Below are 26088 nucleotides of genomic sequence, written 5' to 3'. Positions count from 1 at the left end.
CCGCACCCGCATCCAGAAGAGGATCGCAATCAACTGCATGCATCGACTAATCCCAGGCGTACCGTCTCATTTCGTCCCCGTGGATTCTGTTGGTAGTTGACATCGAGAAGAAGGGCTGCTAGTCCCCAGCTACTATATCGTGTACGCGTATATATACATACATCTTGTTACGTCTGCCCGTGCTGCCAATGGATCCGAACCCGCACCGTCCGCGGAACATCATCATAATAGGTATGCCTCTTACAGGTGTTTTACTTCATCTCAGACCATCCATAAGCACCCTGCCCATACTATATAGCCCCATCTCGATGGAAACCTGATTCATTCACGCCCAACCTTGCGAATCAGGTGCAAGCCGCTTAGCATCAGTATCATGCACTAGCCCCTACTTGCTCCTAGCTACATGCCCATTATTATCCAGTCTGACAGCCTGCAGGTGGAGGCATAGTAGGCTGCACCACGGCCTACTACCTCTCACGACACCCGTCCTTCAACCCAGCCTTCCACCGTATCACCCTGCTGGAGGCAAGCTCAATCGCCGCCGGCGCATCGGGGAAAGCAGGCGGCTTACTGGGGCTATGGGCGTATCCCCAATCCATTGTTCCATTATCTTACCAGCTGCATGCCGACCTTGCAGCAGAGCATGGCGGAGCTGAGCGGTGGGGATACCGCACCGTCGGCTGTGGTCAGGTGGCCGCCACGCTGAAGCACAAGGACCTCGATGGAACTCGTGGTCGGCAACAAAACGGCCACAGCAACGGGGCGCAACCAATCAACCGCAACACAGACAGCCAAAGCGATAGTAGTAGTCCAGTGCCAAAGCTGGAGAATAGCGATGGAATACTCGGTCCATTGCCCGGCGCTCGGCAGCCAGATAACGACCTGGGAAAGGAGTGGGAAAAGCTGCCCAAGCAAGACAAGGCCGCAACACAGCTGCTAACGAAATCAGTGTTGCCCACCGACTTGGACTGGGTCGACAGCAATCTGATCAAAGAGTATGCCGAGATGGGGCAGCCGGGCTTTACCGAGACAGCTCAGGTCCACCCCTTTCAGTTCACCACCCAGATCGCGGCATTGGCCGAGGAGAAAGGTGTGGTCATCAGGACCAACGCCCGCGTCACGAAGATCTCGCTTACCCTGGGCAAGACCAACGTCGACAGTGTCCAGTACCATGACGGTGAATCTGGCAAGCTGAGAACCATCCATGGCGTCTCGGATGTCGTCGTTGCGGCCGGCCCGTGGTCCGGCAAGCTGATACCCAACGCCAAGATCGAGGGTCTGAGAGTGCACAGTGTCATATTTGGGGCAGATGTCAGCCCGTATGCCGTTTTCACCAAGATTCACCTTCCAATAAACTGGGTGCCGCCTCACCGAGCGGCAAAGGGTCAAAAGAGAAGACATAAATGTGAGGTGGATCCGGAAATATATGCACGCCCCGGCGGAGAGGTATACGCGTGTGGTAAGATCCCGACTTCTCAACCCTTGGAGTTGCACGGTCAGCTCTGATCGGGAATCATTTTCCATCCTCGCCCATCCCTTGCACCGCAAAGCTAATTGAACAAAAGGCGAGCCAGATTCGACAATACCGTTGCCAGAGGCGGCAGACCAGGCTGAGTGTGACGAGGCGCAGTGTGACGATCTGATTTCCTACATTGGCACCGTCAGCTCGACGCTAGGGTCCGCCCCGATCTTGGCCAAACAATCCTGTTACATACCGCGACATATGAGGTTCGGCGAGGAGCGATCGCCCCTCGTAGGCGGTACTTCAGTGACAGGTTTGTGGATAGCGGCCGGCCACACCTGCTGGGGCATCCAGAACGGGCCGGCCACGGGGAAGCTGATGAGCGAGTACATCTTCGATGGCGCGCCCAAGAGCGCCGACATCGACGATCTGGATCCTCGACAGTACAAGGTCGGGCTGTCTTGATACAGGAGCTGATAAAATATCAAACATAAGGGGCATCGCTGCACAGTTCCCAGCTGTGAGGCATGCGCCGAGGACAAGTTATCGTTTGACCCCTGGGCTCGGCGAAGATCTAAGGGATACTTTCCAGGACCGGCCAGGCCTGCTGACCTCCACCAATGCTGCGATCGGAGTGCCACCTAAGTCAAAGAGAACACTAGCCATGCCCATCTGGAACAGCGTATCTACATGTTTATGCAGTTTCCCCAGTCAACCCCGCAGCCAGGTTTCATGGTGCCTTTGGGCTGTATACCCACCATCCTTATTTTGACGACCCTGAAATGAGGGGGCTGGGCAGGCTTGGGTCAATACAAAGTCAGACAGAGACTCAATTCCCCTTCCCAAATGAGGGGGCAAGGCCGGCTCCTGTCTTGTGCTAGAAATGGCATATCAAAGTTTTTGAAGACCTCACCAGGGATCAAAGACTGGAACGGAAATGGGCTCGCGAATATGGTAGGGACGAATATAAATAGGAGGGACATTTTCCCCTTCCAAGAGGCCATATTAAACAAATAATCCAGGCCACTATAAGAATAAAGACCTCTCCCCTCTTCATACCCAAGGAAATGAGAAGTTGGTCATACAAGACCATATATGGTCAGAGGCAGGATGACAGACAGGCCACCAATGAATGAATGTCTTCAAATAGTGCTGACACTGAAATGCAAAGACCTTTCTTCCCCCCTTCCACCTGCTTGGGAAACGACCCGTCCGGTTGATTTTCGTCCCCATGATCGCCGTTGTCCTCGTGTGATGGTCATATGACTGGAATTCAATGTCCCATATATCATGTAAGCCACAAGCGTAGGCTTGATGCATCACAATATATACAGCAAGTGTGGGGTACGGAGCGTCCCCCGGAGCCACAAAGCGCTTAACCCCAGGTTCTCATTAAAACCCCGCCTTGTCCAAAGGTGTGGTGAAACGACGTCACGGCTAAATAGGAACTGGCATCGAAGCCTGGCTCTATTACGCGAGCTTCTCACAGCGACTTCTCGACTTCCATGACTTCTCGAATACCATCAGCGATGGCCGAGATGTGTGCCTGGTCAAGGCGCTTCAGCGGCCTTCGGGGGTATCCGCCGTAGCCAAAGTAGCTCTGGATGGCCTGTTTGGTGCCGGCAATGGCCGCCTCCGTCAGGAACCAGTCGCCGCGCGACAGGACCTTCTGCAGCGCCACGGCCTCCTCGGCCTTGCCCTCCGCGTAGAGGTTCCACACTTTGACGCAGACCTTGGGCATCACGTTGGCGCCGCCGGCAATGATGCCGCTCCCTCCCGAGACCAGAGTTTGCACGGTGAAGTCGCACATGCCGCCAAAGGCCATGTACCCGCTGCCCTCCGAGCCAGGCGTCTTTGCGTTGGTAGCCAGAGCCACGCGCGTCAGCTTGCCGGTGTTTCCGCAAGTGAACTTGGTTCCGACAATATTGGGGTGCTTTGCAAGCTTGATGAGCAGGTCCGAGTCCATATCAATGCCGGCAACCGCGCCGGGGTAGTTGTAGAGGACCAGAGGCAACGGACTGCCGTCTGCCACGGCAAGGAAGTAACCTTCAATGGCCTCCTCGTCCATCAGACCACGGAAATAGCTTGGAGGCAGCAGGAGTACGTAGTCAGCGCCAGCCTTTTCTCCCTCTTTGCTTAGCTCGATGGTTCCCTTGACGCTGCCTTCAGTAGCACCGAGTATGATGGGGGTGGAAGAGAAGCCAGCGGCATCGAGAGCTTCTCGAGTAGCGCGGGTGACTGCCAGTTTCTCCTCACGCGTACAATGAGCGGCCTCGCCATTGGAACCCATCGTGACAAGCCCAGCGAGACCGTCCTTGGCGAGCCGCTCCGCATGCTTCTTGATGATAGGAATATCCAGCTCCTCGGTTTCAGCATCGAAGAAAGTCATGGTTGGCGCATATATGCCACATGGCAGCGGCCTGCGTGTGGTTGTGTGACCATTGCTTACAGCCATGATGGGTTTTGGCTGGGAATTCGAAATAGGAGATAGCAGGAACGGCCCGAGTAATGAACACCAGGGTTTGTAAGCGGAAGTATGAAGAAAAGGCAAGACGAGAGTGTACTGGAGAGGGAAAGGTACAACAACGGGGCGAAAGGATAGGGGACAAAGGATGACCCAGCATGCTACTTATATAGTACCCCCAACTGGAGTGCAGCTTACCGAATAAAACTTGCTTCTCATAACTTAATGTTCACTGCTTACCTTGAAGATTTGCAGGGATGGTCAGGGTCAGACAAGTGTACATAGGTAGTGCGATCAAACCGAGCTGTATCACTTGCTCGTAGTGACATTGGTCCGAGAATGGAGGCCACCTAGCTGCTGTTTGGCCATAAGAGAGCCAAAGAAACGGATCCGGGTGGGCATAAGTGAGAAACCGGTCATTGCCGTGGTCGTGTGTTGTGCGAGTAAGTTTCCCGTGTGCATTAAGCTAGTGCGTAAGGGTGAACAATAATATAGCTTGCGCCGTAGGTTGGATACTTAGAGCAATGATGAATATGGATATATCCCAACATCATTGGTGGGCAGTTAATGGCGCATTCTCAGCAGGTATCCAGATTCTGACAAAGAGCGTGACGGGTGCCGACGAAGACAGCCCTCCAAATCCGACCTTTGATACCATACTTATGTTTTTCGGAATCTACAGGATTCCAGGAGGTCTCCTGAAAAGGGCTGGCGGACAGTAAAGACCCCAGGATGTGCAAGCCGAACAGGTAAGCGCCCAGCAGGCATGATTGGCTGGGAAGTATGCGCATTCATGTTGGTCAAGGTAGATGCATGCAGCATGGGTACCGTAAGTAGCATGGACAGGGGGTTCTGCACCAAGGAGGAATAGGACAGATGAGAAGGAACGTTGAGAGTTCTTCGAATGACTAACATGTCCACTGCCTTTACTGTATCTCACCCACGCTGGACCAGGACACTTGATTGTGCTAGATGCCGTCCTGGGTGCCGGTCGTGAGGTCGTTGGAGTGGAAGTCTGTTTGATTGCTCTGTAACTCTCGTCAGAATAGAACGTGGCTATTGGACGACGGGTCTGCTTAGTCGAGTACACGTATTCCAGAGAAAGTGCTGTGAGCTTGTGACCCCTCTTCCCCCAGACAAAAACGGAGTGCTAACCTAGCAAGGAAAGTATGGAGAAACCACAAGTTGTGGGTTGTTGTCCCATTGATCTTGGCAAACTCGGCAGGTAGCGCGTTCTCGGGGCGCGAAGTATTCATCGATTCGGCCAGAGACGTGGAATAGGTACATGTAGACAGCCGGCGGGAGAGAACTTCATGTCCAGTGATGGTCTGACCACACGAGGGAAGGGAGACTTGAACTTCATTGATCGCGATATGCCACACGCAGTGTACTATTGCGTACTGGTGGAATAAAACCACCCGAGTTGTTCCGCCAATGAGAGAGCTTACAAAAAGCCCCAGAACACGCGGGGGCATGTTGTGCCATCCACCCATGGGATTCCTCCACAACTGCTGTGCGGGGGCGGGGCAGCATCCCGACGACTGTCGCAAGGTGTCGAGATATTGCTGTTCCTTCTTCGGAAGCTCTCCAGCATATCATCAAGATGGCAAGAAAGACCGGGTATCTAAGCATCGAGGAGAACCATTTGTCCATAGGTAGTTGTAGGTAGTGTGAGCCCAGCCTTGTCGTGAAGTACATATATTTCGAGGCGGAGAAGAGTTCATCCTTAGTGAATGCTGGGCAGTCCCGGTGTGCCACTGCAGGCCTGTACGTACCGCTATCACCCGGCATTGATGTATGTTGGCCCCTCATGGTTTTTCCGGCACTAGGTACATAAGGTAGCCTGCATGGTAGAAGAACCAAGATTGATCAATGTAGATATTAGGTACATACTTGGACAATCTCAAGTGTTGTACAGCCATTTTGAGCGTTTTTGACGATATATACGCGAGTAGGCTCGTAATCCTCCCCGACAAGATCCAGTCCTATCTGTGTCGTATCTTTACTTCCACATAACCTTCTCCCCCGAAGCAATACCCAGCCTGCCAGACTTTGTTGCTGGAAACGTCTTGTGAATATGACTGCCGAGGCGATCAAATCGGTCGTTCCGATCGGCTCGTCCAAGCCGTTGAACGTGCTTATGGTATGTTATACTTCATTGCGCCGTTTCGAACCCCCCTTACGCAAATTGTAGGTCGGCACGGGCGAATACACCACGGGCTTTGTTGGTGGTGGAGCTTCCGGCTCAGACAAGAAAGTCGGCGTCGTAGGCCTCACACTCTTCGATCTCCGCCGGAGAGGCAAGGTCGGCAACTTGGGCATGGTTGGTACGAATGGTACCAAGTTTCCTGCTATTAGTAAGTTGGGGATCGATCATCTTTCCCAATGTGAAAGAAAGCTCTGAGCTCACCATATTTCAGGGCAACATCTTGAGACCAACATCAATAAGGTTTACAACAACCTGGACTGCTCCTTTGACTCATATCCAACCAATGAGGTCAAGGACCCCGATGCCTACAAGTCAGCTATAGATGGCTTGAAGCGTGGAGATGCAATCACCATCTTTACCCCAGATACCACCCACTTTCCCATTGCTCTATATGCCGTGGAGAGGGGCATTCATGTGATGATCACAAAACCTGCGGTCAAGACGTTGGAACACCACGTCCAGCTCATCGAGGCAGCAAAGAAGAACAATGTCTTCGTCTACATCGAACATCACAAGCGGTACGACCCGGCCTATGCCGATGCTCGCTACAAGGCTCAGAAGTTAGGCGACTTCAACTACTTTTACAGTTACATGTCTCAGCCTAAGTCGCAACTGGAAACATTCAAGGCGTGGGCAGGTATCGACTCGGACATTTCCTACTATCTCAACAGCCACCATGTTGACATCTGTGATTCCATGGTGACCCAACAGGGTTTCGTCCCTGTCAAGGTCTCCGCCTCGGCAGCCAAAGGCATCGCAACAAGCCTCGGCTGCGATCCTGCGACGGAAGACACAATTACTGTCATGGTGACATGGCAAAAGCAGGACGACCCAAGCAAAATTGCTACAGGAGTCTACACAGCTTCATGGACGGCTCCGCAAAAGGCTGGCGTCCATAGGTAAGTTGCGATAATCGCTGCCTGGCCACTAAATGCACCTGATCTGACTCTCTACAGCAACCAATACTTCCACTACATGGCGTCAGGGGGAGAAGTCAGAATCAACCAAGCCAAGCGCGGCTATGACGTTGCGGATGACTCGGCTGGCCAGCTTCAGTGGTTTAACCCCTTCTATATGAAGTATGCGCCGGATGAGGAGGGCAACTTCAATGGCCAGACGGGTTACGGCTACATATCCTTCGAGAAGTTCGTGGATGCCTGTAACTCTTTGAACTCGGGCGCCATCAAGCTCGAGGAGCTGGACGCCCGACCGCTGCCAACTTTGAAGAACACAATCGCCACCACTGCAATATTGCATGCTGGACGAATAGCCATTGACGAGAGCCGTGAAGTCAAGATTGAGGTCAAGGATGGCGTCTGGAAATTAATCTAGAGCCTTTGGCGCGGGAGGAGCAGCATGTCTTATGTTACCCAGTGTGCTAGTGTAATAAGTTTGTTATATACTAGAACCGCAGTATCTCACGTATAGAAAACTACCTATACTTCCCCAGACATAAGCTGACAGGAATGCATGAATGGCGTCTAAGGATAGGATGTGTGATTCGCCACGAGAGCTTCCCCTTATGCCTGAGGGGTTGTGATACCCTTTGCACCCCAAAGACGTGAACTATCACTGGTAGTTGGAGTGAGTGGGATAGGGGAGGGGAAAGCGCTAGTAGGTCGTATCGATAAGAGCCCACGCTTGCCCTCCATGGTCAATTCTAAGAAGAAATGGCCCGTGCACTTGCTATCTTTCACCTTTTCGATAGGCCACAGAACAATTTCGACTTTTTGTGAGACGAAATCGGGAAAAGTAGCACCGCCAAATCTTCGAGAATCCTCACACCACTACGCTTCGACGACCAACCCAGAAAATACCGCCAAGATGCCTCAGGAGATCGCCGATATCAAGCAGGTACGGCAAATTCGAATTACCTCCATATATATGGAAATCTTTTTTGCTGACAATTGCTTCCGCACAGTTCATTGAGATCTGCCGCCGCAAGGATGCCACCTGTACGTCGAGCTCGACCCGAACATGATATGATCGCAATAGGAATTATGGACGAACGGTGGTGCTAACGAATGTTCGATCTAGCCGCGCGGATAAAGAAGAACAAGAAGGCTTCGCAGACCCAGACCAAGTTCAAGGTCCGCTGCAGCAAGCACCTCTACACTCTTGTTCTCAAGGATACCGACAAGGCCGAGAAGCTTAAGCAGTCCCTTCCCCCAGTACGTTATCACCGTCACCATCTACCCGCCACAGCTATGGTTATGGCGGTCTTCCTTTTGAACATACCGAAATGCTAACAATTGCCTTGCAGCTTTGCAAATTAAGGAGGTTGCGAAGAAGAACAAGAAGGGCAAGCACACCGCATAGAGCGACTATGGCATAACGAGGCTCGGGCGAACTGCATAGGATCTGGGGATGCGACACGGTGTTCACTGCTATTTGCGAGGCTACATTTTTATGATGGATCGTATCATTGCTCCCAATGGAGCATGTACGGTTACAGCAAATCCGGCGTCTAAGGAATACCTGGGAATTAAAGCTTGTTGGGCCACACTGGCAAAATAGCTGACGATTCATGCAACAAAAAGAAAAAGAAATCCAAACATTATGTGCTCTATTGCGACTTGGTGAAGCATGCCGGTGCTTGAACTCCTCGGAAGGTCCAAAAAATGCTGGGAGATGGTTTCCCGACCACATGCGGATGGTGCACGCCTAGAGAAAGAGGGCATCTACCTAGTGCCTGTGATATCTCGGTGACTCGGGTTCGCTTCAAAGTCATGCAGATGATGGTGATGTGCCGGCGGCATCTCCCCTTTGGTAGACTTTGGAGTTGCAGTGAAATGCGCTTTGCCGAGGGCACTACGTTCGTATAGAGACGCAGCCAAACGGCAGCCAATACTGTAACAGTGGTAACCTAAATATCCCATGAAGAGGGCTGCATTGATACAAACTTTTTGGAACGCATGTCGAGTTTAACCAAGTAAGGATCTATCTAAATAGTTTCTTGGTCACTTGCTGACTGTCTGATGAGATTATACACGATGCCAAGGGTTTACAACCCAGTTAGAATGGAGGTATGCAATTACACACAGGCAGATACGATACGGGTGTAAGTGCAATGGCAAAGGGGTCAACGTAGCAGGGCCCGAGTCTCTCTCGCGCGCGCCCTTCAAAAAGCCATTAAAGTGCCCCACCCAAAAGCAACCCTGTCGTCACGTCAAGTCGCGGGTTGGGAGCTTCTAACGCGAACCCATCCAATGTTTCTTTGACCACCCGCGAGCTACCAACTACTACTTCCCGTCGCCCTAGACAATCTACAATTTTCGCTACTTTTAGCACCAGCGAACTGCTCTTCGTCCGAATAACCACACCCAGCCTCGACTCCAATGCAGCATTCTGCCACTTGATTCTTCCTCACACCAAAGTCATTTTTCTCACAATGGCCACAGCCAACCTGCCGCAGAAACGCGGCATTGGTGAAGCCTCTCGTGCCCGCCGAAACCCACCTCTAACGCCGTCGAAAAAGCGTCGCCTTGAACCTCTGACATCGTCCCCAGCTTCGCGGTTGAACAGCTCACAGCAAGGACCCGGTGGCAAGCTCAGCTCAACCCAGCCCAAGAGTGCTTTCGAATCTGAGGTTCTTGAGAAGCTTAGCCAGGATATCTCGGATCTCAAGCAAAGCAACTCCGAGAAGGACCAGTGCAGGGCTCGACCTGCCCTGGGCGACTTTGACCCCAAACGGGATAACCTCATCTTTCAACAGATCGATGCCGAGGAGGGTACTTTGCACGGTGGCAGGGTTACTGTCAAGCTCTTCGGCGTGACAGAAACTGGTCATTCGGTCATGCTGCATGTTACCGACTTCCGACACTACCTCTACGTCGCTGCGCCGGTCTCGTTCCGCCCCGAAGACTGTCAGGCCTTCAAGGCATTCCTCGAAACCCAGGTGGCTCAGCACCAACCAACCATCTACTCCTGTCAGCTGGTCCTGAGGGAGAACATCTACGGTTTCCAGGGCAATACCCAAAGCCCCTACATCAAGATCACCGTTACCGACCCCAAATTCATTGCACGCGTACGAGCCACAATAGAGAGAGGTGATGCCAATTGGAAAGGCATGTGGAAGGGTGCCAGCGATGGAATCATGACTTTTGATAACCTTCAATATGTCCTACGTTTCATGGTTGACTGCAAAATGCCCGGCATGTCATGGGTTGAGTGCCCAGCCAAGAAATACACCCTCATTCCACCACGTGACAGGCAGTCCAGTGCTCAGATCGAGGCGGAAATATCCTACACCAATATGATAGCACACGACGCTAAAGGGGAGTGGTCCAAGATGGCGCCTCTTCGTATCCTGTCGTTTGATATCGAATGTGCAGGGCGCAAGGGTATCTTCCCTGAAGCAAACCAGGATCCGGTCATCCAGATTGCCAATGTCGTCACTCGCTACGGAGAAAACAAGCCGTTCATTCGCAACGTCTTTTGCCTTGACGAAACCAGCTCCATCGTCGCCACCGAGATTCTCTCCTTTGAGAAGGAACAAGACATGTTGATGTCCTGGAAGAAGTTCCTCGACGAAGTTGATCCCGATCTCATTACTGGCTATAACATTTCGAATTTCGACTTCCCATACCTCCTGGATCGTGCCAGGCATCTAAAGCTCAACGGCTTCGAGTACTGGACTCGTTTGCCCAGTGTCAAATCAGTCGCAAAGGAAACAAACTTTTCAAGCAAACAAATGGGTAACCGAGATACCAAAACCACGAATACCAACGGTCGATTACAATTAGATCTGTTGCAGCTGATGCAACGAGACCACCAACTGCGCAGCTACACTCTGAACTCAGTATGCTCGCATTTCCTTGGGGAGCAGAAGGAAGATGTGCATCATACTATGATCACTGAGCTGTTCAATGGTACACCAGAATCGAGACGACGTTTGGCGTTATACTGTCTGAAGGACGCGTATCTTCCGCAGCGACTAATGGACAAGCTATCCTGCTTGGCCAACTATACAGAAATGGCCAGAGTCACGGGTGTTCCTTTCAACTTTCTACTTTCGCGGGGACAGCAGGTCAAATTCATGAGTCAGCTGTTCCGCAAGGCTTTGGAACAGAAGCTGGTAATTCCTAATCTCAAGTCAGAAGCTTCTGATGAGCAATACGAAGGCGCAACAGTCATTGAGCCCACCCGTGGTTACTACGATGTGCCCATCGCCACACTTGATTTCGCGTCTCTGTATCCCAGTATCATTCAGGCACACAACCTCTGCTACACGACTTTGCTGAACAAGAATGCCGTTGAGAAGTTTGGCCTCAAGAAAGACGAGGATTACATCGTGACCCCCCATGGCGACCTGTTCGCAACCGCCAGCCGAAGAAAGTCACTCCTGGCACAAATTTTCGAAGAACTGCTTGGAGCGAGAAAGCAAGCCAAGAGAGAGCTCGCCGTTGAGACTGATCCATTCAAGAAGGCCGTGTTGAACGGTCGACAACTCGCCTTGAAGATCAGTGCAAACTCCGTCTACGGTTTGACGGGTGCAACAACGGGAAAGCTACCGTGTCTTCCGATCGCTAGCAGTACCACCAGTTATGGTCGTCAAATGATTGAAAAGACCAAGGAAGAGGTCGAGAAGAAGTACTGCATTGCCAATGGCTATTCTCATGATGCCCAGGTCATCTATGGTGATACTGATTCGGTCATGGTGAAGTTTGGCATGAAGGATTTGGCCGAGGCGATGAAGCTTGGAGAAGAAGCTGCCAATTACGTTTCGGCCAAATTTATAAAACCAATCAAGCTGGAGTTCGAGAAGGTATATTATCCATACCTTCTCATCAACAAGAAGCGATATGCTGGGCTCTACTGGACAAAGCCGGAGAAGTTCGACAAGATGGATACCAAGGGTATCGAGACGGTCCGTCGAGACAACTGCCTTCTGGTCCAAACTGTTATTGAGAAGGTCCTCCGTATGATGCTGATTGATGAGGACGTAAATGGCGCGCAAGAGTAAGTTGGAAATGGGTCGAGTGATATGATACCGGTTTTGCTAACCTTGCTTGCAGATATGTCAAGGACACAATTTCCGATCTTTTGCAAAATAAGGTCGATATGTCCAAGCTTGTCATCACTAAGGCTCTGACCAAAGAGAACTACGATGGCAAACAGGCCCATGTCGAATTGGCCGAGCGCATGAAGAAGCGTGACGCTGGCTCTGCTCCGGGGCTTGGTGACAGAGTGGCATACGTCATGATCAAGGGCGCATCAGGATCTAAGAACTGGGAGCGATCAGAAGATCCCATCTTTGTGCTGGAGAACAACGTGCCAATCGACACACGTTACTATCTGGACAATCAGCTGGCCAAGCCCTTGACACGTATCTTCGAGCCTATTCTAGGCGAGACCAAGGCCAAGTCTCTCTTGACTGGTGACCACACGCGTGCCATTTCGGTAGCAGCGCCCACAGTTGGCGGTCTCATGAAATTCGCCAAGAAGACAATGACTTGTATGGCCTGCAAGAAGCCGCTAGTGGGGAAGGAGGAGAGTGCCGGCGCTGTGTGCAAAAGCGACACCCCCCGAGTTGGTGAGCTGTACGACAGGACGCTGCACCGGGTGTCCGATCTTGAAGTCCGCTTCGGCAGACTCTGGACGCAATGTCAACGTTGCCAAGGCAGCATGCACAACGAGGTCATCTGCAGTAGCAAGGACTGCCCGATCTTCTATATGCGCATGAAAGCCAAGAAGGATCTTGAGGATGCAGGCAAGGAGCTGAAGAGATTTGACTTTGATCAGGCTGCTACCTGGTAACGATCCTGATGAGGAGCCCCTATTATTGTTATTCTTGGGCCATAATGTATGATGAGGGTTGCATGATACTGGCGTCCGGAGTTTGGGGTATATGCCAGGTCTACAAGAGATCAAGGTTTTTATTTCAGATGAATAATGCTGCAAACGTAGATTTTGGAGGGCAATGGCTTAGCCGCCACTTGCAATTGTCGAGTAGAATAATGAATCTTTCCAACCAGGCATCAACATCGAGTCTTTCCAAACATTACTGGCTGTGTTCTGCCCCTGGTCTTGATACGGACTGTGCATTTCTCCTTAATACTCCTATGGTGAATTTCTCAAGAGACCTTTGCCTTCCTATCTGGGCTTTCATCGTTAATAGGTGCCAGTAATGAAGCCCACTCGCTACAGTAAAAGGGTTAGATGTATCTACCAAGACGGCCTTTGCCAGTTGCTTGAGAAGCATGTCTGAGGGTGAGCCCCCTATCACCTCTGAAAAACAGACTTGGAATGCATCGTTAACCCTTTTTAGGACAGGATAAAGTGCACCATTAGTGTAAGGGGTGCGCCGTCCTTATCACCACGACCCTACAGCTAGGCTTGTTCAATATCGTGCCATCCTGCCCCTGCCGCGTGATCTCAAGTTTAGGAGTCCGACTCATCCACTATGTCCTATCAGGCCGGAAGCTTCTATGTCCATTCAGTTCTGCCAGGGAAATTCGCCTGGGCTTAATTCTGCCATGGAAAATCGCCTAGATCAGCATGACAACAATGTAGCTGCTCCTTTTGTAGGAATTTTATCCCCTCCGCCGTCGTCAATGTACTGAGAGTCGCCAATCCGCATCCCGGTCACTGCCAAATGGTGTTAGTCTACCAACGAACACGCAGCACCTGAATCTTCGGTATTTTTCATACCGTATACTACTTTGAAACGCCTATATCCCCCCATACCATCCGTTGAAAGCCGCTCCTTAGACCGGACCGCCACCATTACTGCGCCGAGGCTCCAGACCGAGTCGAGGATTTTACCCCTGAAGTCATTCACCGCCAGGACTATTTGAGATACATCGTCAGACTATACACAACGACAACATCATCATCAACGCCGTATCTGATACACAAGAAGTCTTGGCCTATAGCCTATACTCTACCATGTGTATCAAACATTACGTTGGGTACCACTGTGGTCATCGCGACCCAGAGGGAACAGTGATGAAGCCAGAGTACTGCCGAAGGCCATATCGCTATGATCATGAGCCCGCATGCGATGCATTCGTATACAAGGTTCACGTACACGTGGACGTGAACCGACCACGCGATAGCGACTTCTGCCCGGCCTGTCGGGAGGTCCGCGGGGAAGTCTGGAAGGAGTGGGCCGCGACGTATGCCCGATGGAACCAAGAACATATCGTACCCGTTCGTGAGCAGAACAGCACGCACAAGCGTATGGAGAATAGCTTCAAGTTCGTCGAGTTGAAGTCGAAACACGCCGCGTTCAGACTGGGGCCTGACCACACCGCCCAGGAGCTATACCGCAAGCTGCAGAACGAGATTCTACAGCCTATCGAAGCTCAAGCAAGACGAATCCGGGCTGCCCACTATGCATGGAACAGCAGAATGGCGATGGCGAAGGAGGAAGGTCTGGTTCCGGCGGGGTTCCTCGACGTTCTTGAGAGCCAGCGCCAAAAGAACCGCGATGTCATCACAATGGCCCCTCACAGCGTCAGCCTGTTCCTGGAGAGACAAGCCCAGCTGTTTGATCAGCTGAAGGTGGAGGAAGATAAGGTCAATAATTAGGAGCATGATGGGGATTTGTCCGGAGAGAACCTTTTGAGCTGGCATAGGGTTGTCGATCGATCCATATAGCTAAAGCGAATAATCATGGAATGAACGGTGAACCCATCCAATCAGGTGTCGTATCCAATTGGACAAATCATTATACTAATGGCATTGAATGGTCCCCAGTATGTACGGTGCGGGATAATCTGGTGGGAGCAGCGCTTTCGCCATCAAGGGTTTGATAATGGGATGTCGCTCGGGTTCCGGCTGTAAACCGGTGCTCCACGGAGCACGCACAGGTAAGACCGGGCCAACGCCGAGTAGATTATACGGCGACGACAGTTTTTATGGGTTCGTCGGAATGAAAGCCCGGTGTTGGGCCGTGACGTCTGTTCGCCGACAAGACTCCTGCCGTGGTATAGCTGATGATGTCATGCATATGCAAATGGCCAGTTGCAGCGTTTGCTCGCGTGCGCCGAAACCTATCTCCTCCCAACGTAAAATACGCGACGACCACACTCGCAAACCGGATAGCACTAGACCAAACGTCTTACCTAGCATCCCTGTCGGGTCGAACTCACATTACTTCATCTGAAATAGAAGCCGGCAAGATGGCCTCAGGTAAAGAGACAACTGCCGACCGCAGCTCCGGTTTGCGCAGCTGCGCGCATGCCTTCTGCCAGGCTCTCACCTCACCACCGCCGCCCAAAGAGCTTCTCTCCGAGTTCTTCATTCCGGACCCTTCAGGAGGCGAGGTCTCTCGGCCCACCATTCACGAACACGGTCCTTCTTGGGCGACTAAACAACTACCGTTTCTGGGGAAGAGCTTCACGGGCGGCCAGGCCTGCGAGGAATACTTCGCGGTACTTTCTGACACGCTCAAGATGCACCTGGGCCCGGACAGCTTTCCGGGCCCCGAGGGGTTCGTGGTGGACGAGGCGCGGAACCAGGTCTGCGTCGTGGGCAGGGGCCGGTTCGAGAGCGTCAGGACGGGCCGTAGCTGGGACGAGCAGTTCGCGTACGTCCTGAGCGGATGGGATGAACAGGGGAAGAAGCTGGGGCGCTGGGACATTTGGGCTGATCCCCTCAGTGCATGGGCTGCAGTGGCAGAGGACGACGTGGACGGGTGGGAAAGGGGGGAGCACAGGCAGTGAGGGATGGAAAAGGCATTTGTGTATACAATGCTCTGACTCATTAAAGGGGTCGCCATGAGTATGACTGACTGTATATCTGCCTAAGTACCTAGCGAATCGCATTGACAGTGATGGAGGCAACAACACCTTACTTCGGTTCTCTTCTGCGTGTACTTATCGGGTCTGCTGATTGAGGCCAGCCAATACTATATGTGCCTCTGGACCTTGGTTGATTGATAACATCGAGATGGCGACTGCGTAGCAAACATAAACCTGGAAGCTGAGAGCCAGCACACCAACGGCGGTGGATACCGGGGTACACTAATAGCTGCTGGGCACTTTCCACTACCTATCATTCGGTCATTTGGGGTCGGTATCGGCGGCTCGTTGCACCGTGACCGCCACGCACCCTCTGAACCCCACCATGGCAGCGTCTAAGTATGCAGCTGCGATCAAGAACTATTGACCTAATTGACGGCCAACTCTCGTGGGAAAAAGTCGCAACCAAGAACCATTCACATCTACTCAAACACCAAGCCGCAGTCATACATAATATGTCACCAGTCATCCAGTAAGAGGCCCGCAGCTTGTGCTGTGGTCTTCCGTCGTTTTGTCAGCATTAGGACGATCGTGAACTAGTCAACATGTCTCCCTGGAAAACCAAAGAATCGATCCCCACTAGCCCACCTGCCGGCCCCGGGCCCAGATCTCAGTATATTGACGCCCAGCAGGAGGAGATCCTCGTCTTGAAGGCCATATACGAGGATGGCGTCGACTTCATCGAGCACAAGGCCGCAAACGCCGCCTGGCAGCGCGCGGAGCCTTCCTTTGATATCCGCATCAAGGCCCTCTCTAACCCGGACTTTACCGTCACCCTGGGCGTGGTCATGACGGCAACCTATCCCAAATCGGCGCCACTTCTGAGTCTCAAAGATGACACCAACTTGAGCGACTCCACTGTCTTCAAGATCCAGAAATTCATTGAGAAGAGGCCCAGGGAACTTGCGGCGCAAGGTCAAGCTGAGCCTATGATCCATGAATTGGCAGAAGGCATACAGGAGTATCTCGAGGATGCTGCCCTCGCCAAGGCACAGGGGTTGGGGCAACCTTCTCTGGAAGAGGAGAGGGCTGCACACGAAGAGGAACTAGCCCGGCAAGCCCGGGAGCAGGAGGAGGAAGATGCCCGCAAGAAGCAAGAGGCTACGCAGGAGGAGGAACGGGTCATGCAGCAAATGATCGACGAGGAAATGAAGAGGAAGAAGGAAAGCCAAAAGAAATCACGCCTGAAGAGCCACCCGAGGATCTCTAGTTTCCTGCCTGAAAATTCACAGCAGAACGAGGGTGGTCGAGTGGTCTTTGACGGGACCTGCATACTAACCGACTCATCGGGAAACGAATTGCACTTCAACACCGTCGTAGGAAAATACGACGCCCGCCGGGGAACGGTTGCCACGGTCTACACAGTGCGACCGAGCAACCTTGACTGCACCCTTCTTGCTCTGAAGGAGGCGGAGTTGAAACCAGGACTTAACGAGATGGTGCAATTCAAGAAGAGGATGTCATCCTTGGAGAGCAAACTCCGATCCCTCAAGAAGCTGTCACATAAGAACATATTGCAGCTCATCGACTTTCGCATTGACCAGGTGTCTGAAGATGAGGAAGACGACGACGATAGCAGATCGAATAACCGCATTGTACGCGTTCTGATGCCTCTTGCAGACCGAGGGTCTCTCGATGAAGACCTGGAACGCAGAGGACCGCTGCCCCCTGGAACAGTCCGCGCTTGGACGACGGACTTGCTGTCTGCACTGGAGTATCTGCATAGTCAGGGCCTGGTTCATGGTGACATACACCCGGCAAACATCTTGCTGTGCAGGGAAGATTCGCGGAACTATGTACCAAAACTCGCCGACGTGGCTTACCAGCGAGAGGTTCATACCATCTGCAGCAAGTCACGTACCAAGTCATCGCTGAACTCGGCAAAATCGGTATACTGGCTCCCGCCCGAAGTGGCGGGGAGTTCGGCGTCACTGAACCACAAGACCGACGTTTGGGACTTTGGGATTGTGTTCTTGCAGATGGTGTTTGGGTTAAACGTGTTCGAGAAGTACGAAGCGCCCGCTATGCTCATGGAAACGCTGTCCTTGTCCAACTCCTTACACGAGTTGGTATCCAAGTTCTTCAAAGCCGACGCATCACGACGCCCACGAGCGGCCGACCTTAGATCGAGCGAGTTCCTTGCCACGGACGCACCTATACTTGTAGAGGAGTCCATAGGGTTTCACTCTTCGGCCCAGACCTTGGCGCCGATGCCTCCCGGTTTCTCCAGAAGACGCCTTGACTCTGTCAGTGCTGCCCCATCTTTCTCGAGATTCGCCAATGACTTCTCCGAAGAAGGCCGTCTGGGAAAAGGAGGGTTTGGCGAGGTGGTGAAAGCACGCAAGAAGATTGATGGTCAAATCTACGCAATCAAGAAGATCTCGCAGCGTGCGTCACGTACCCTGACTACCACACTCAAAGAGGTTATGACCCTCTCCCGGTTGAGCCATCCGGCGATTGTTCGTTATTACGATGCTTGGATTGAACGAGTCCCAATAGATACATACGAGACTGATAGTGACTCGTCGACTGAAGGACCTCAAACGCAGGATGACGGGGCCGCAGAGTCGGATGGCATTGATATCCAGTTTGCCACCAGCACCGGAGGTTTGGATTTCATGTCTTCAACCAATGCGGCGGGTGACTTTAATTTCGAAGCTTCTGACAGCGACTCGGACGACGACGATCTTACAGATGAAGGGGACAGTAATGAGGAAGAAGGCTCAGATGATGATGACGAGGATGAGCTCGACTCAGATGATGATGATAACGATTCTACCAATGAAGACCAACTACTGAGACGAACACGGAGCCATCAAGCCTCGTACAAGAATGTTCTGTACATACTTATGGAGTACTGCGAGAAACGAGTAAGCCACCCCCCGAAGCACCTCTTGGCCAGTGAATGCTTTCAGACCTACTTGCTTACTACCTGGGGGTTTAGACACTTCGAGATCTAATATCTCAAGGCCTGTACCAAAATACAAAAGAGGTCTGGCGTTTGTTTCGTGAGATCGTGGAAGGCATCGTTCATATTCACAGCCTCCACAATCTCGTACATCGCGATCTGAAACCGGAAAATATCTTCATCAGTGTCGGAGCTGACGGCGTCGCTCACGTCAAAATTGGGGATTTCGGCCTCGCCACGAGTGGTCACATCAACGGCAACAAAGGCCTCATCGGCTCGCAGGACTCCAAGGAGATGAGCAACGTCGGAACGGCCATCTATCTGGCACCTGAGCTCGAGCGTAGCAATATCGAGGACTCTCGGAAAATTGATGTAAGCATGCCGCCTCACCTTCCCACTATAGTTCAAGTACTAATATCCATCAAGATGTACGCATTAGGTATCGTCTTCTTCGAGATGTCTTACAAGCCTATGCTCGGCCACGAGAGGTGGACTGTCCTGAATGACTTGCGCGGACAGTCGCCTAGTCTTCCATCTGACTTCAAACCAGCAGACAAGACGCAGACTGAAGTCATTCTCTCCCTTGTTACGCATAATCCAAAAGACCGACCCACGAGCTCTGAGCTATTACGCAGCGGTAAGCTGCCCATGGCCGAAGAAAGTGAGACGATACAACGTACTCTGGCAGAGATATCCGACCCGATGTCCCCCCATTATCAGAAGACAGTGTCAACACTATTTTCGGTGACGACTGAGAAAAGCAAGGACTACACATGGGACATGTCCACGCCAAATCCGTCATCTCTTGAGCTCCTATACCAGGGGGTAGTCAAGGACGAATTGATATCAATCTTCCGCCGTCACGGCGCTCTTGAAGCTTCCAGAAACCCTTTATACCCTCGATCCTCTCATTACTCCCAGCCCGTGGTTGAGATGCTCGACCGTAGTGGCACAGTACTTCAGATGCCATACGATCTCATGTTAGGGCATGCAAGAACACTGGCCAAACACACAGGTTCATCCGTTGTGCCCAAGTCATTTGCTTTTGACAAGATCTTCCGTGAAAGGAGCGGCGGTGGTCAGCCCCTAATGTACAGTGAAGTATGCTTCGATATTGTCTCTACAGACACACTTGACCTTGCGCTCAAGGAGGCACAAGCCATTATGGTACTGGATGACATTGTTGACGCATTTCCCTCGTTGAGCCAGATGTGTTTTCATGTCAGCCACTCTGACCTTTTGCAGCTGATATTTGACTTTTGTGAAGTAGATGTCAGCCTGAGGCAAGTAGCGGCAGAATCAATGACTAAACTGAACATACACTCGTGGACGTGGTCGAAGATACGTACAGAGCTGCGGGCGTTGGGCTTGTCGGCTACCAGCATTGACGAACTACAGAAATTCGACTTTCGAGGTATGTGAGCACCATATATTTGAAACGCTGCTTGATCTCTGACTTCCGTTTCTAGATACCCCCGTCAAGGCTTTCACGAAGCTCAAAACATTGTTTGATGGAAGCAATACATTCGACAAGGCGCAATCAACTATTGCTCATTTGAAGGACGTTATATCTTACGCGAAACGTCTAGGCGTCCACAACAAGATTTACATCAATCCTTTAAGCAGCTTCAGGGAAGATTTCTTCCAAGGAGGTATCCTTTTCCAGTGTGTCTACGACAAGAAGTTCCGAGACGTATTTGCAGCCGGCGGACGATATGACAGCTTGATCAGGGAGCATCGCCCCAAACTCGGAAACCAAAACGAGCAGCGTCATGCTGTCGGGTTCAGTCTTTCATGGGAAAAGTTGGCAAGGATACCCAAAACCGCTGGAAGCAGTAAGTCTTTCATGAAGAAAGCAGAAGCAGAAACACATGGCTTCTTCAATGCCAAAAGAGTAAGCTCATACAAATGCATTGATTCGAGTCCACTACTAACACCATACAGTGCGAAGCTCTTGTTGCAAGTTTTGACCCTGCCCTGCTGCGCAGTGCTGGCGTCGAGTTGGTGGGAACCTTGATCAGAGGCGGCGTTAGTGCTGAATTGGCGTGTGATTCTCGGTCCCCGGAAGACCTGCAAAAGAGATATCGCGATGAGACGTATTCATGGATGATTATTATCAAACAGGACCTCCTCAAGGTCAAGACCATGGACCGCAAAGATGTTGCGGATGTTGATCTGCCAACTTCACAGCTCATGGGCTGGCTAAAGGGTGAAATGCGTGAGCGCGAGCGCAGCCAAAAGAGCGCGACACGCCCAGCGAATGTCAGCGCGAACTCTGCTACTGTCGAAGATGGATTCCCTGTGAATACGGAACAGGAAGTGGCAGTTTTGGTGGCCAATACCAAATCAAAGAAATTCAATCGTCTTGCTGTTGTCGAACAGGCCCAAGCCTGCATGGCACGAATACATTGGAACTGCCTCGAGGGGCCTGTTGTGGCAGTGGAGACGTCAGATACAGCTCTTGAGCTAATTCGGAAGACTTCGTTGTCCGATGCTGATAGTTGGCGCAAAGCCGAGCAGCTGGTCAACATGGCGGAGCGCAAGTATCTTCGAGAGATACATGACCTTCTCCTGTCGTGGAGGAGCGAATGGCAAACCAAGAATGGGAGCCGTGATGCGGGGGTCTATAACTTCAGGACCATGAACGGCATTTATTACGACTTGGGGGCATAGCCGAGGGATGAAGAAACAATTGGTACGGCTTGTGAGGACTTTGTTGATACCACAGGAGCGAAGCTAGAATGATTCTACAACAATACCCAGCGCTGAATACATTGTCTCGACGGACTACACCGTTTACACCGACTTCAAACTCGGGTGTATGGACTACCAGTAAAACATATTGTGATCAACCCTGGGATCCATGTAGGTCGAGCTTCGTGTCTTCTGCGATTCTGGCCGGTCCAGAACATATTGGCTCTCATAATAGGAAGGAGGGCAGCACGAGCTTCGCGATATGGATCCGGTGGGACAAACCCAGGTGGCGGTGGCTGTTCGCGTAGGTCGGGTATTGGCAAAGATAGGTCGACATCATTTGGTCCACGATTCCTACCAGTCCCAAACAAGCCGCCAAAGGTTGATCCAAGTATCCTGGATAACGGACCCGGCTCTGACGAGGAGGTGCCATCAGCTCCGTCTGTCGTCCCGAATGGCGGTGGATTGGTGGAAGCGTTGAACATGTAGTCCTGGACAAACTGGACGATGGCCTCGTTCGTCTCGGTCGGGGGCACCACGCCGCGGTAGAAGCTCTCCTCCGGGGCCCACCTGGTCCTATCAATGGCGTATTGCAGCAGCTGCGCCAGCGTCCACATGTGCTCCGTTCTAACGGCCATGAGTATGCTGACGAACTGCTTGAGACCATTGCCTACGTGCGGGGCGTTCATGAAATCGCCATGGACATAGGAGACGATCCGGTGGTCCGCGGAGATGCTCACTACACCGTTGCCGAGGGGCATCATCCCGTCCGCTTGCTGGTCGGCCGCTTCGCTGGAGGGCACTGCGAGGGTTTGGATGATCTGTACACGAGGTGCGATAGAGCAAGTCATTGTGAGTGAGCTAGGTCGATTTCCAATCATACGACTGCGCGGGTGACTGGAGAGGAAGGTGAGAAGGAAAGGGGGCGGGAGTTCATTTTTTCTTACCCTACCCATAGCTATTTGGTTTTCTCTTATTCCTCTGCCCTGCGTCGGTTTATTCTCGGTCTCTCCAAAGCCGCACATCTTGAGAATCGGCATGATATCGTGGTCGATATCGTCGGGTGTGAGTTGCCCAATGAGGAGTTGTGACAAGTCGAGAGAGCCATGGGTTAGCGTTCCCGGCCCTCGCGCTGGGATCACCTCTTCCCGTCCTTCTGGAAGCAGGTCGAAGTAGGCCATGCCGGCGCAGGCGCGCAACACTAATAATCAGCGTGGTTCCTCTGATCAGTCCAGGGGCTCCAGGGGCTCCAGGGGCTCCAGGGCCCAGAACACAAAGTAGCAGAAGCAGGACACGAGAAAGAAAACGGGTGTCAACTTACGGCACAGCAACACCCGCCAGAGAAGCCGGTCGGGAGGGGTTACGCCTGCCGCCTTCATCCGCTTTCGGAACTGGTGGAGGTCGCCCGACTCCATGTATTCGAGAACCAACGTGGGCCGCGACGGAATTTCCGGTGTAGGCACATCGTCTTGGTCGAGCACTATTGGTTCCAGTCTCCAGAAGGGGTGGTTGACTATCGAGCTCCAGAGCGAGTCGGGCGGCTTCTCTTCGTCTAGTGCTGGTTCTACTGCGTTTTCTTCTTCTGTTTGGTCGTGTAGCAAGAGATTCTCCTCTTCTTCTGCTTCTTCGTCATATATTACAACATTCTCTTCATTTTCTTCATACTCCAACCCTTCACCTGCTGCCGCCCCTCCTACTGCCTCGCTTCCCTCGGAATCTTCTGGCTCCGGGTAATTCTCGTTTTGCCTCAGCTCGTCATCGTCCAAATGAACCACATTAACGACGTGCTCCAGCTTGGCCAGGGCGCTCAGCCAAAACCTCTCGTCGTACATCCTCTCGAGATCGTCCCCGAACTTGACGACCACGCGGCGCCTCTCGACCCCGCCGCGGTCGGGGTTGCCCTCGATCTCGGCGAAGAGGCTGGCGCCGCCGCCGCCCGCATTGGGCCGGACGCCGCGCATCGTCTTGAGGTAGCGGAAGCGGTGCCGGAACTCGAAGTAGTCGAGGACCTCGCGGTGCAGCCGGGCGACCCGACGGGCGTACCGGAACCCGGGCGTCCGCCGCGTGGCCTCGAAGCGGCTGATGAGGGCGTCGCGCCGCACGCGCAGCTGCCGCCGCCGCTCGTCGGCCTGGTACCGCTCCAGCCGCGCCTGCGCGTCGTCTCGCAGTGCCGTATACTGCTCAGACGCCGTGCGCCTGTCGAGCACGGGCAGGAAGCGCGGGTACAGGGCGTCTTCGGTGTAGTCGTAGTTCGACCCGGGACCCGGAACCGGCCTCGTTCCCGGCCATGGCCAATAGATCGACGGTCGCTTGGGGCGGTACGATGTATGTAGCGAGAACAAATAATTGCAGGGTGATGCTGTATATCCATACATATACTGGAGGTTAGCAGGCACTGCTACTCCCCATTTTGCTTTTCATTTATCCGGTAAGTGGCATGTACAAATGCACATGCTGACTTCGCAACACATCTTACAGCAACGCGAACAAGCCATAATCAATGCAATGGCGGAATGTAGACAATTCAATTGAATGTATTGAGACCTGTGCTGTTTCCGGCCTCTTTGTTTCATTAATGGTAGATGGCAGCCAAGAGGAAAGGTACAGTTGACAATGACAAGGAGCTTTCACCGAAGAAACATGAGTGTAATATGAATTAGTGGTTACCTAATGCAGACCTAAAGCAGTAAATCGAAGGGGATATGCATTTGCACTGCTACACGGCGCTGCACCAATGGGATCTCCGTGCATGGTCCTGGGAACTGGTGGTTCGTAATAAAGATATGTGAATGAATGGACAAGATGTGCAAATGTTTCCATGCAGATACGGGTTTCTGCAGCCGGGAGTTGTTGATGGGATTTTGCGCCGGCTCGTTTACCTAAGGGTGTACCTGAAAAGATGGCCAATTGAGTCCCTAAGTGGTAAGAAGTAAATAAAACAGCACTGAGGTCACTCCCTCTCAGTTGAACCCTGAATGATCGCGTGCGTTCCACCAGGCCAGGCCGGACCAGCCCAGACCGGACCAGACCGGCCTTGACAGGCAAGATTCCGATTCTAAACAACAAACTGCGATTCAACAACAAATGCTCGACCATTTCATTTGAGAAAGAGAGAAGGAGAGAGAGAGAGAGAGGCAAAACATACACATCGGGCTTGCACGACTTACTGCCAGGACCTGCTTTGCTCAAACTTCTGCGCCAATGCTGGGCTGGGCTATTAAGAGGAGCTATCAGACCGCGACGGGCGCGCCTGATGCTCCAAGACAGGCCGAAGATGCTGGTGAGTTCCGACGCGCCCAGCTACAGCTACAGCCATGCTTGTTTGTTGTGTTTGAGGTAGCATGCATGCTGACAACAACCAATGGAGGGCAGATACCACGCAGTTCGATGCCCCCGACACACCTGCACCAATCTTCGCTGCCCGCGCCGTAAGGCATGCCATCTTCGGCACACCAGCGCCTGCCACAGCTACCACTACAAATGCGATCACAAACCCGCCGCGTTTACTCGCAGAACTTGCAGACAACAACAGGCCGAAATCACCCCCCAAATCACCCCCGAAACCTACTGGCATCCTTATGACTCCAGGAACCGCCACCTCACGCCGGAAGCGAGTCTCGTTTGGTCACGAGATCCAGCAAAAACAGAACGATGCTCCCGCGCCGTCGCCCACGAAACCCCCAGCATCTAAAAAGGACGACGACATGTCGGAGGAAGACTGGGAGGATGATGATGGCGCTGATGTCACAATCGATCTAAACGAGCCCAAGTCCAACTCGGGGCGGTACTGGAAGTCGCAGTTCAACAAATATCATACCGATGCGAGGGAGGAGATGTCCAAACTGGTCAAACACAAACACCTCTCGCGCATGTACGCACAGCAAAAAGACATCGAGAACACGGAACTGCAGGAGCGGGTCAAAGAGCTGGAGCGGCAGGTCCGGCTAAAGGACGACGAGATCAAACAAGCGCAGAAGAGACCAGCCCTGACGCGGACAACCAGTGTTGCCAGCGCCAGCAGGAAAGAGCGGCAGGACTCGGAAAATTGGGTGGCGGAACGGGCGCGGCAATCGGCCGAGAGAGAAGTGGCACGGCTCGAGAGAGAAGTCGCTACGTTGAAGAAGGAGAATGCAGACCTCCGGAGAGAAAACGAGATAATCAAGGCGAATGCGTCAGACTCGACACGGACACAGGCACATGCACAGGCACAGACACAGGCACAGACACAGGCACAGACACAGGCACAGATATATCGGACGACGTCGGCCATGACGAGCGAGCGTGCGGCAGCGGCAAAAGCAAGAGTGGCCCAGAAGCGGAGGGAGAGGGCGGCACTCCGGGCGAATTAAAGGCTGGGTTGGCTAATGCAGTAACGAGATCACGAAAACCAGACATGGCCAGGCAACTGCTGTAGAAAATTGTATATTTTGAAGGAATAGGAACTCAATTGCGGTAGATGGAGATATCGCCCTCATGTCAGTACCCTGACTAAGAGTATGCGAAAGTTTGCCTATGATATGGTGCTGTGTAATCGCCGGACGAAGCATGCTTATCAGAGAGCTACCAATTGAATGGAGGTGGATAAGTATACACACTTGCTTA

At 52.4% G+C, this 26088-nt stretch overlaps 10 protein-coding genes across 10 annotated transcripts; 8 read left to right on the top strand and 2 right to left on the bottom strand.

Annotated features, from left to right (window-relative positions):
* Window positions 1-188: 188 nt before the first annotated feature.
* PG986_001031 (uncharacterized protein) lies at window positions 189-1927 on the top strand (the record flags this gene model as incomplete). Its single annotated transcript, XM_066837253.1, has 3 exons — window positions 189-231; window positions 437-1459; window positions 1566-1927. 3 exons carry the CDS (start codon window positions 189-191, stop codon window positions 1925-1927), a joined length of 1428 nt encoding a protein of 475 aa, XP_066706146.1.
* Window positions 1928-2945: 1018 nt separating this feature from the next.
* On the bottom strand, window positions 2946-3851 carry PG986_001030 (dihydrodipicolinate synthetase; the record flags this gene model as incomplete). Its single annotated transcript, XM_066837252.1, has 1 exon — window positions 2946-3851. One exon carries the CDS (start codon window positions 3849-3851, stop codon window positions 2946-2948), a length of 906 nt encoding a protein of 301 aa, XP_066706145.1.
* A 2152-nt stretch (window positions 3852-6003) lies between these two features.
* PG986_001029 (d-galacturonic acid reductase protein) lies at window positions 6004-7467 on the top strand (the record flags this gene model as incomplete). The annotated part of the gene is made up of 4 exons (XM_066837251.1): window positions 6004-6069; window positions 6121-6283; window positions 6347-7034; window positions 7092-7467. 4 exons carry the CDS (start codon window positions 6004-6006, stop codon window positions 7465-7467), a joined length of 1293 nt encoding a protein of 430 aa, XP_066706144.1.
* Window positions 7468-7959: 492 nt separating this feature from the next.
* On the top strand, window positions 7960-8454 carry PG986_001028 (60S ribosomal protein eL38; the record flags this gene model as incomplete). The annotated part of the gene is made up of 4 exons (XM_066837250.1): window positions 7960-7989; window positions 8057-8090; window positions 8173-8306; window positions 8413-8454. 4 exons carry the CDS (start codon window positions 7960-7962, stop codon window positions 8452-8454), a joined length of 240 nt encoding a protein of 79 aa, XP_066706143.1.
* A 1072-nt stretch (window positions 8455-9526) lies between these two features.
* On the top strand, window positions 9527-12894 carry PG986_001027 (DNA polymerase delta catalytic subunit; the record flags this gene model as incomplete). The annotated part of the gene is made up of 2 exons (XM_066837249.1): window positions 9527-12096; window positions 12153-12894. 2 exons carry the CDS (start codon window positions 9527-9529, stop codon window positions 12892-12894), a joined length of 3312 nt encoding a protein of 1103 aa, XP_066706142.1.
* A 1131-nt stretch (window positions 12895-14025) lies between these two features.
* On the top strand, window positions 14026-14670 carry PG986_001026 (uncharacterized protein; the record flags this gene model as incomplete). The annotated part of the gene is made up of 1 exon (XM_066837248.1): window positions 14026-14670. One exon carries the CDS (start codon window positions 14026-14028, stop codon window positions 14668-14670), a length of 645 nt encoding a protein of 214 aa, XP_066706141.1.
* A 593-nt stretch (window positions 14671-15263) lies between these two features.
* Window positions 15264-15806, top strand: PG986_001025 (uncharacterized protein; the record flags this gene model as incomplete). The annotated part of the gene is made up of 1 exon (XM_066837247.1): window positions 15264-15806. One exon carries the CDS (start codon window positions 15264-15266, stop codon window positions 15804-15806), a length of 543 nt encoding a protein of 180 aa, XP_066706140.1.
* Window positions 15807-16429: 623 nt separating this feature from the next.
* Window positions 16430-21465, top strand: PG986_001024 (eIF-2-alpha kinase GCN2; the record flags this gene model as incomplete). The annotated part of the gene is made up of 5 exons (XM_066837246.1): window positions 16430-18754; window positions 18829-19164; window positions 19219-20206; window positions 20262-20686; window positions 20737-21465. The coding sequence occupies 5 exons, from the start codon at window positions 16430-16432 to the stop codon at window positions 21463-21465; spliced, it is 4803 nt and encodes a 1600-aa protein (XP_066706139.1).
* A 134-nt stretch (window positions 21466-21599) lies between these two features.
* PG986_001023 (uncharacterized protein) lies at window positions 21600-23895 on the bottom strand (the record flags this gene model as incomplete). Its single annotated transcript, XM_066837245.1, has 4 exons — window positions 21600-22307; window positions 22434-22687; window positions 22808-23719; window positions 23889-23895. 4 exons carry the CDS (start codon window positions 23893-23895, stop codon window positions 21600-21602), a joined length of 1881 nt encoding a protein of 626 aa, XP_066706138.1.
* Window positions 23896-24687: 792 nt separating this feature from the next.
* Window positions 24688-25835, top strand: PG986_001022 (uncharacterized protein; the record flags this gene model as incomplete). The annotated part of the gene is made up of 2 exons (XM_066837244.1): window positions 24688-24766; window positions 24859-25835. The coding sequence occupies 2 exons, from the start codon at window positions 24688-24690 to the stop codon at window positions 25833-25835; spliced, it is 1056 nt and encodes a 351-aa protein (XP_066706137.1).
* Between the last annotated feature and the right edge of the window lie 253 nt (window positions 25836-26088).

The sequence above is a fragment of the Apiospora aurea genome, assembly GCF_038362705.1.
Source record: "Apiospora aurea strain CBS 24483 chromosome Unknown utg000001l_segment0_segment0, whole genome shotgun sequence".
NCBI classification, from domain to species: domain Eukaryota; kingdom Fungi; phylum Ascomycota; class Sordariomycetes; order Amphisphaeriales; family Apiosporaceae; genus Apiospora; species Apiospora aurea.
This window is presented reverse-complemented; position numbering and strand designations above follow the sequence as displayed.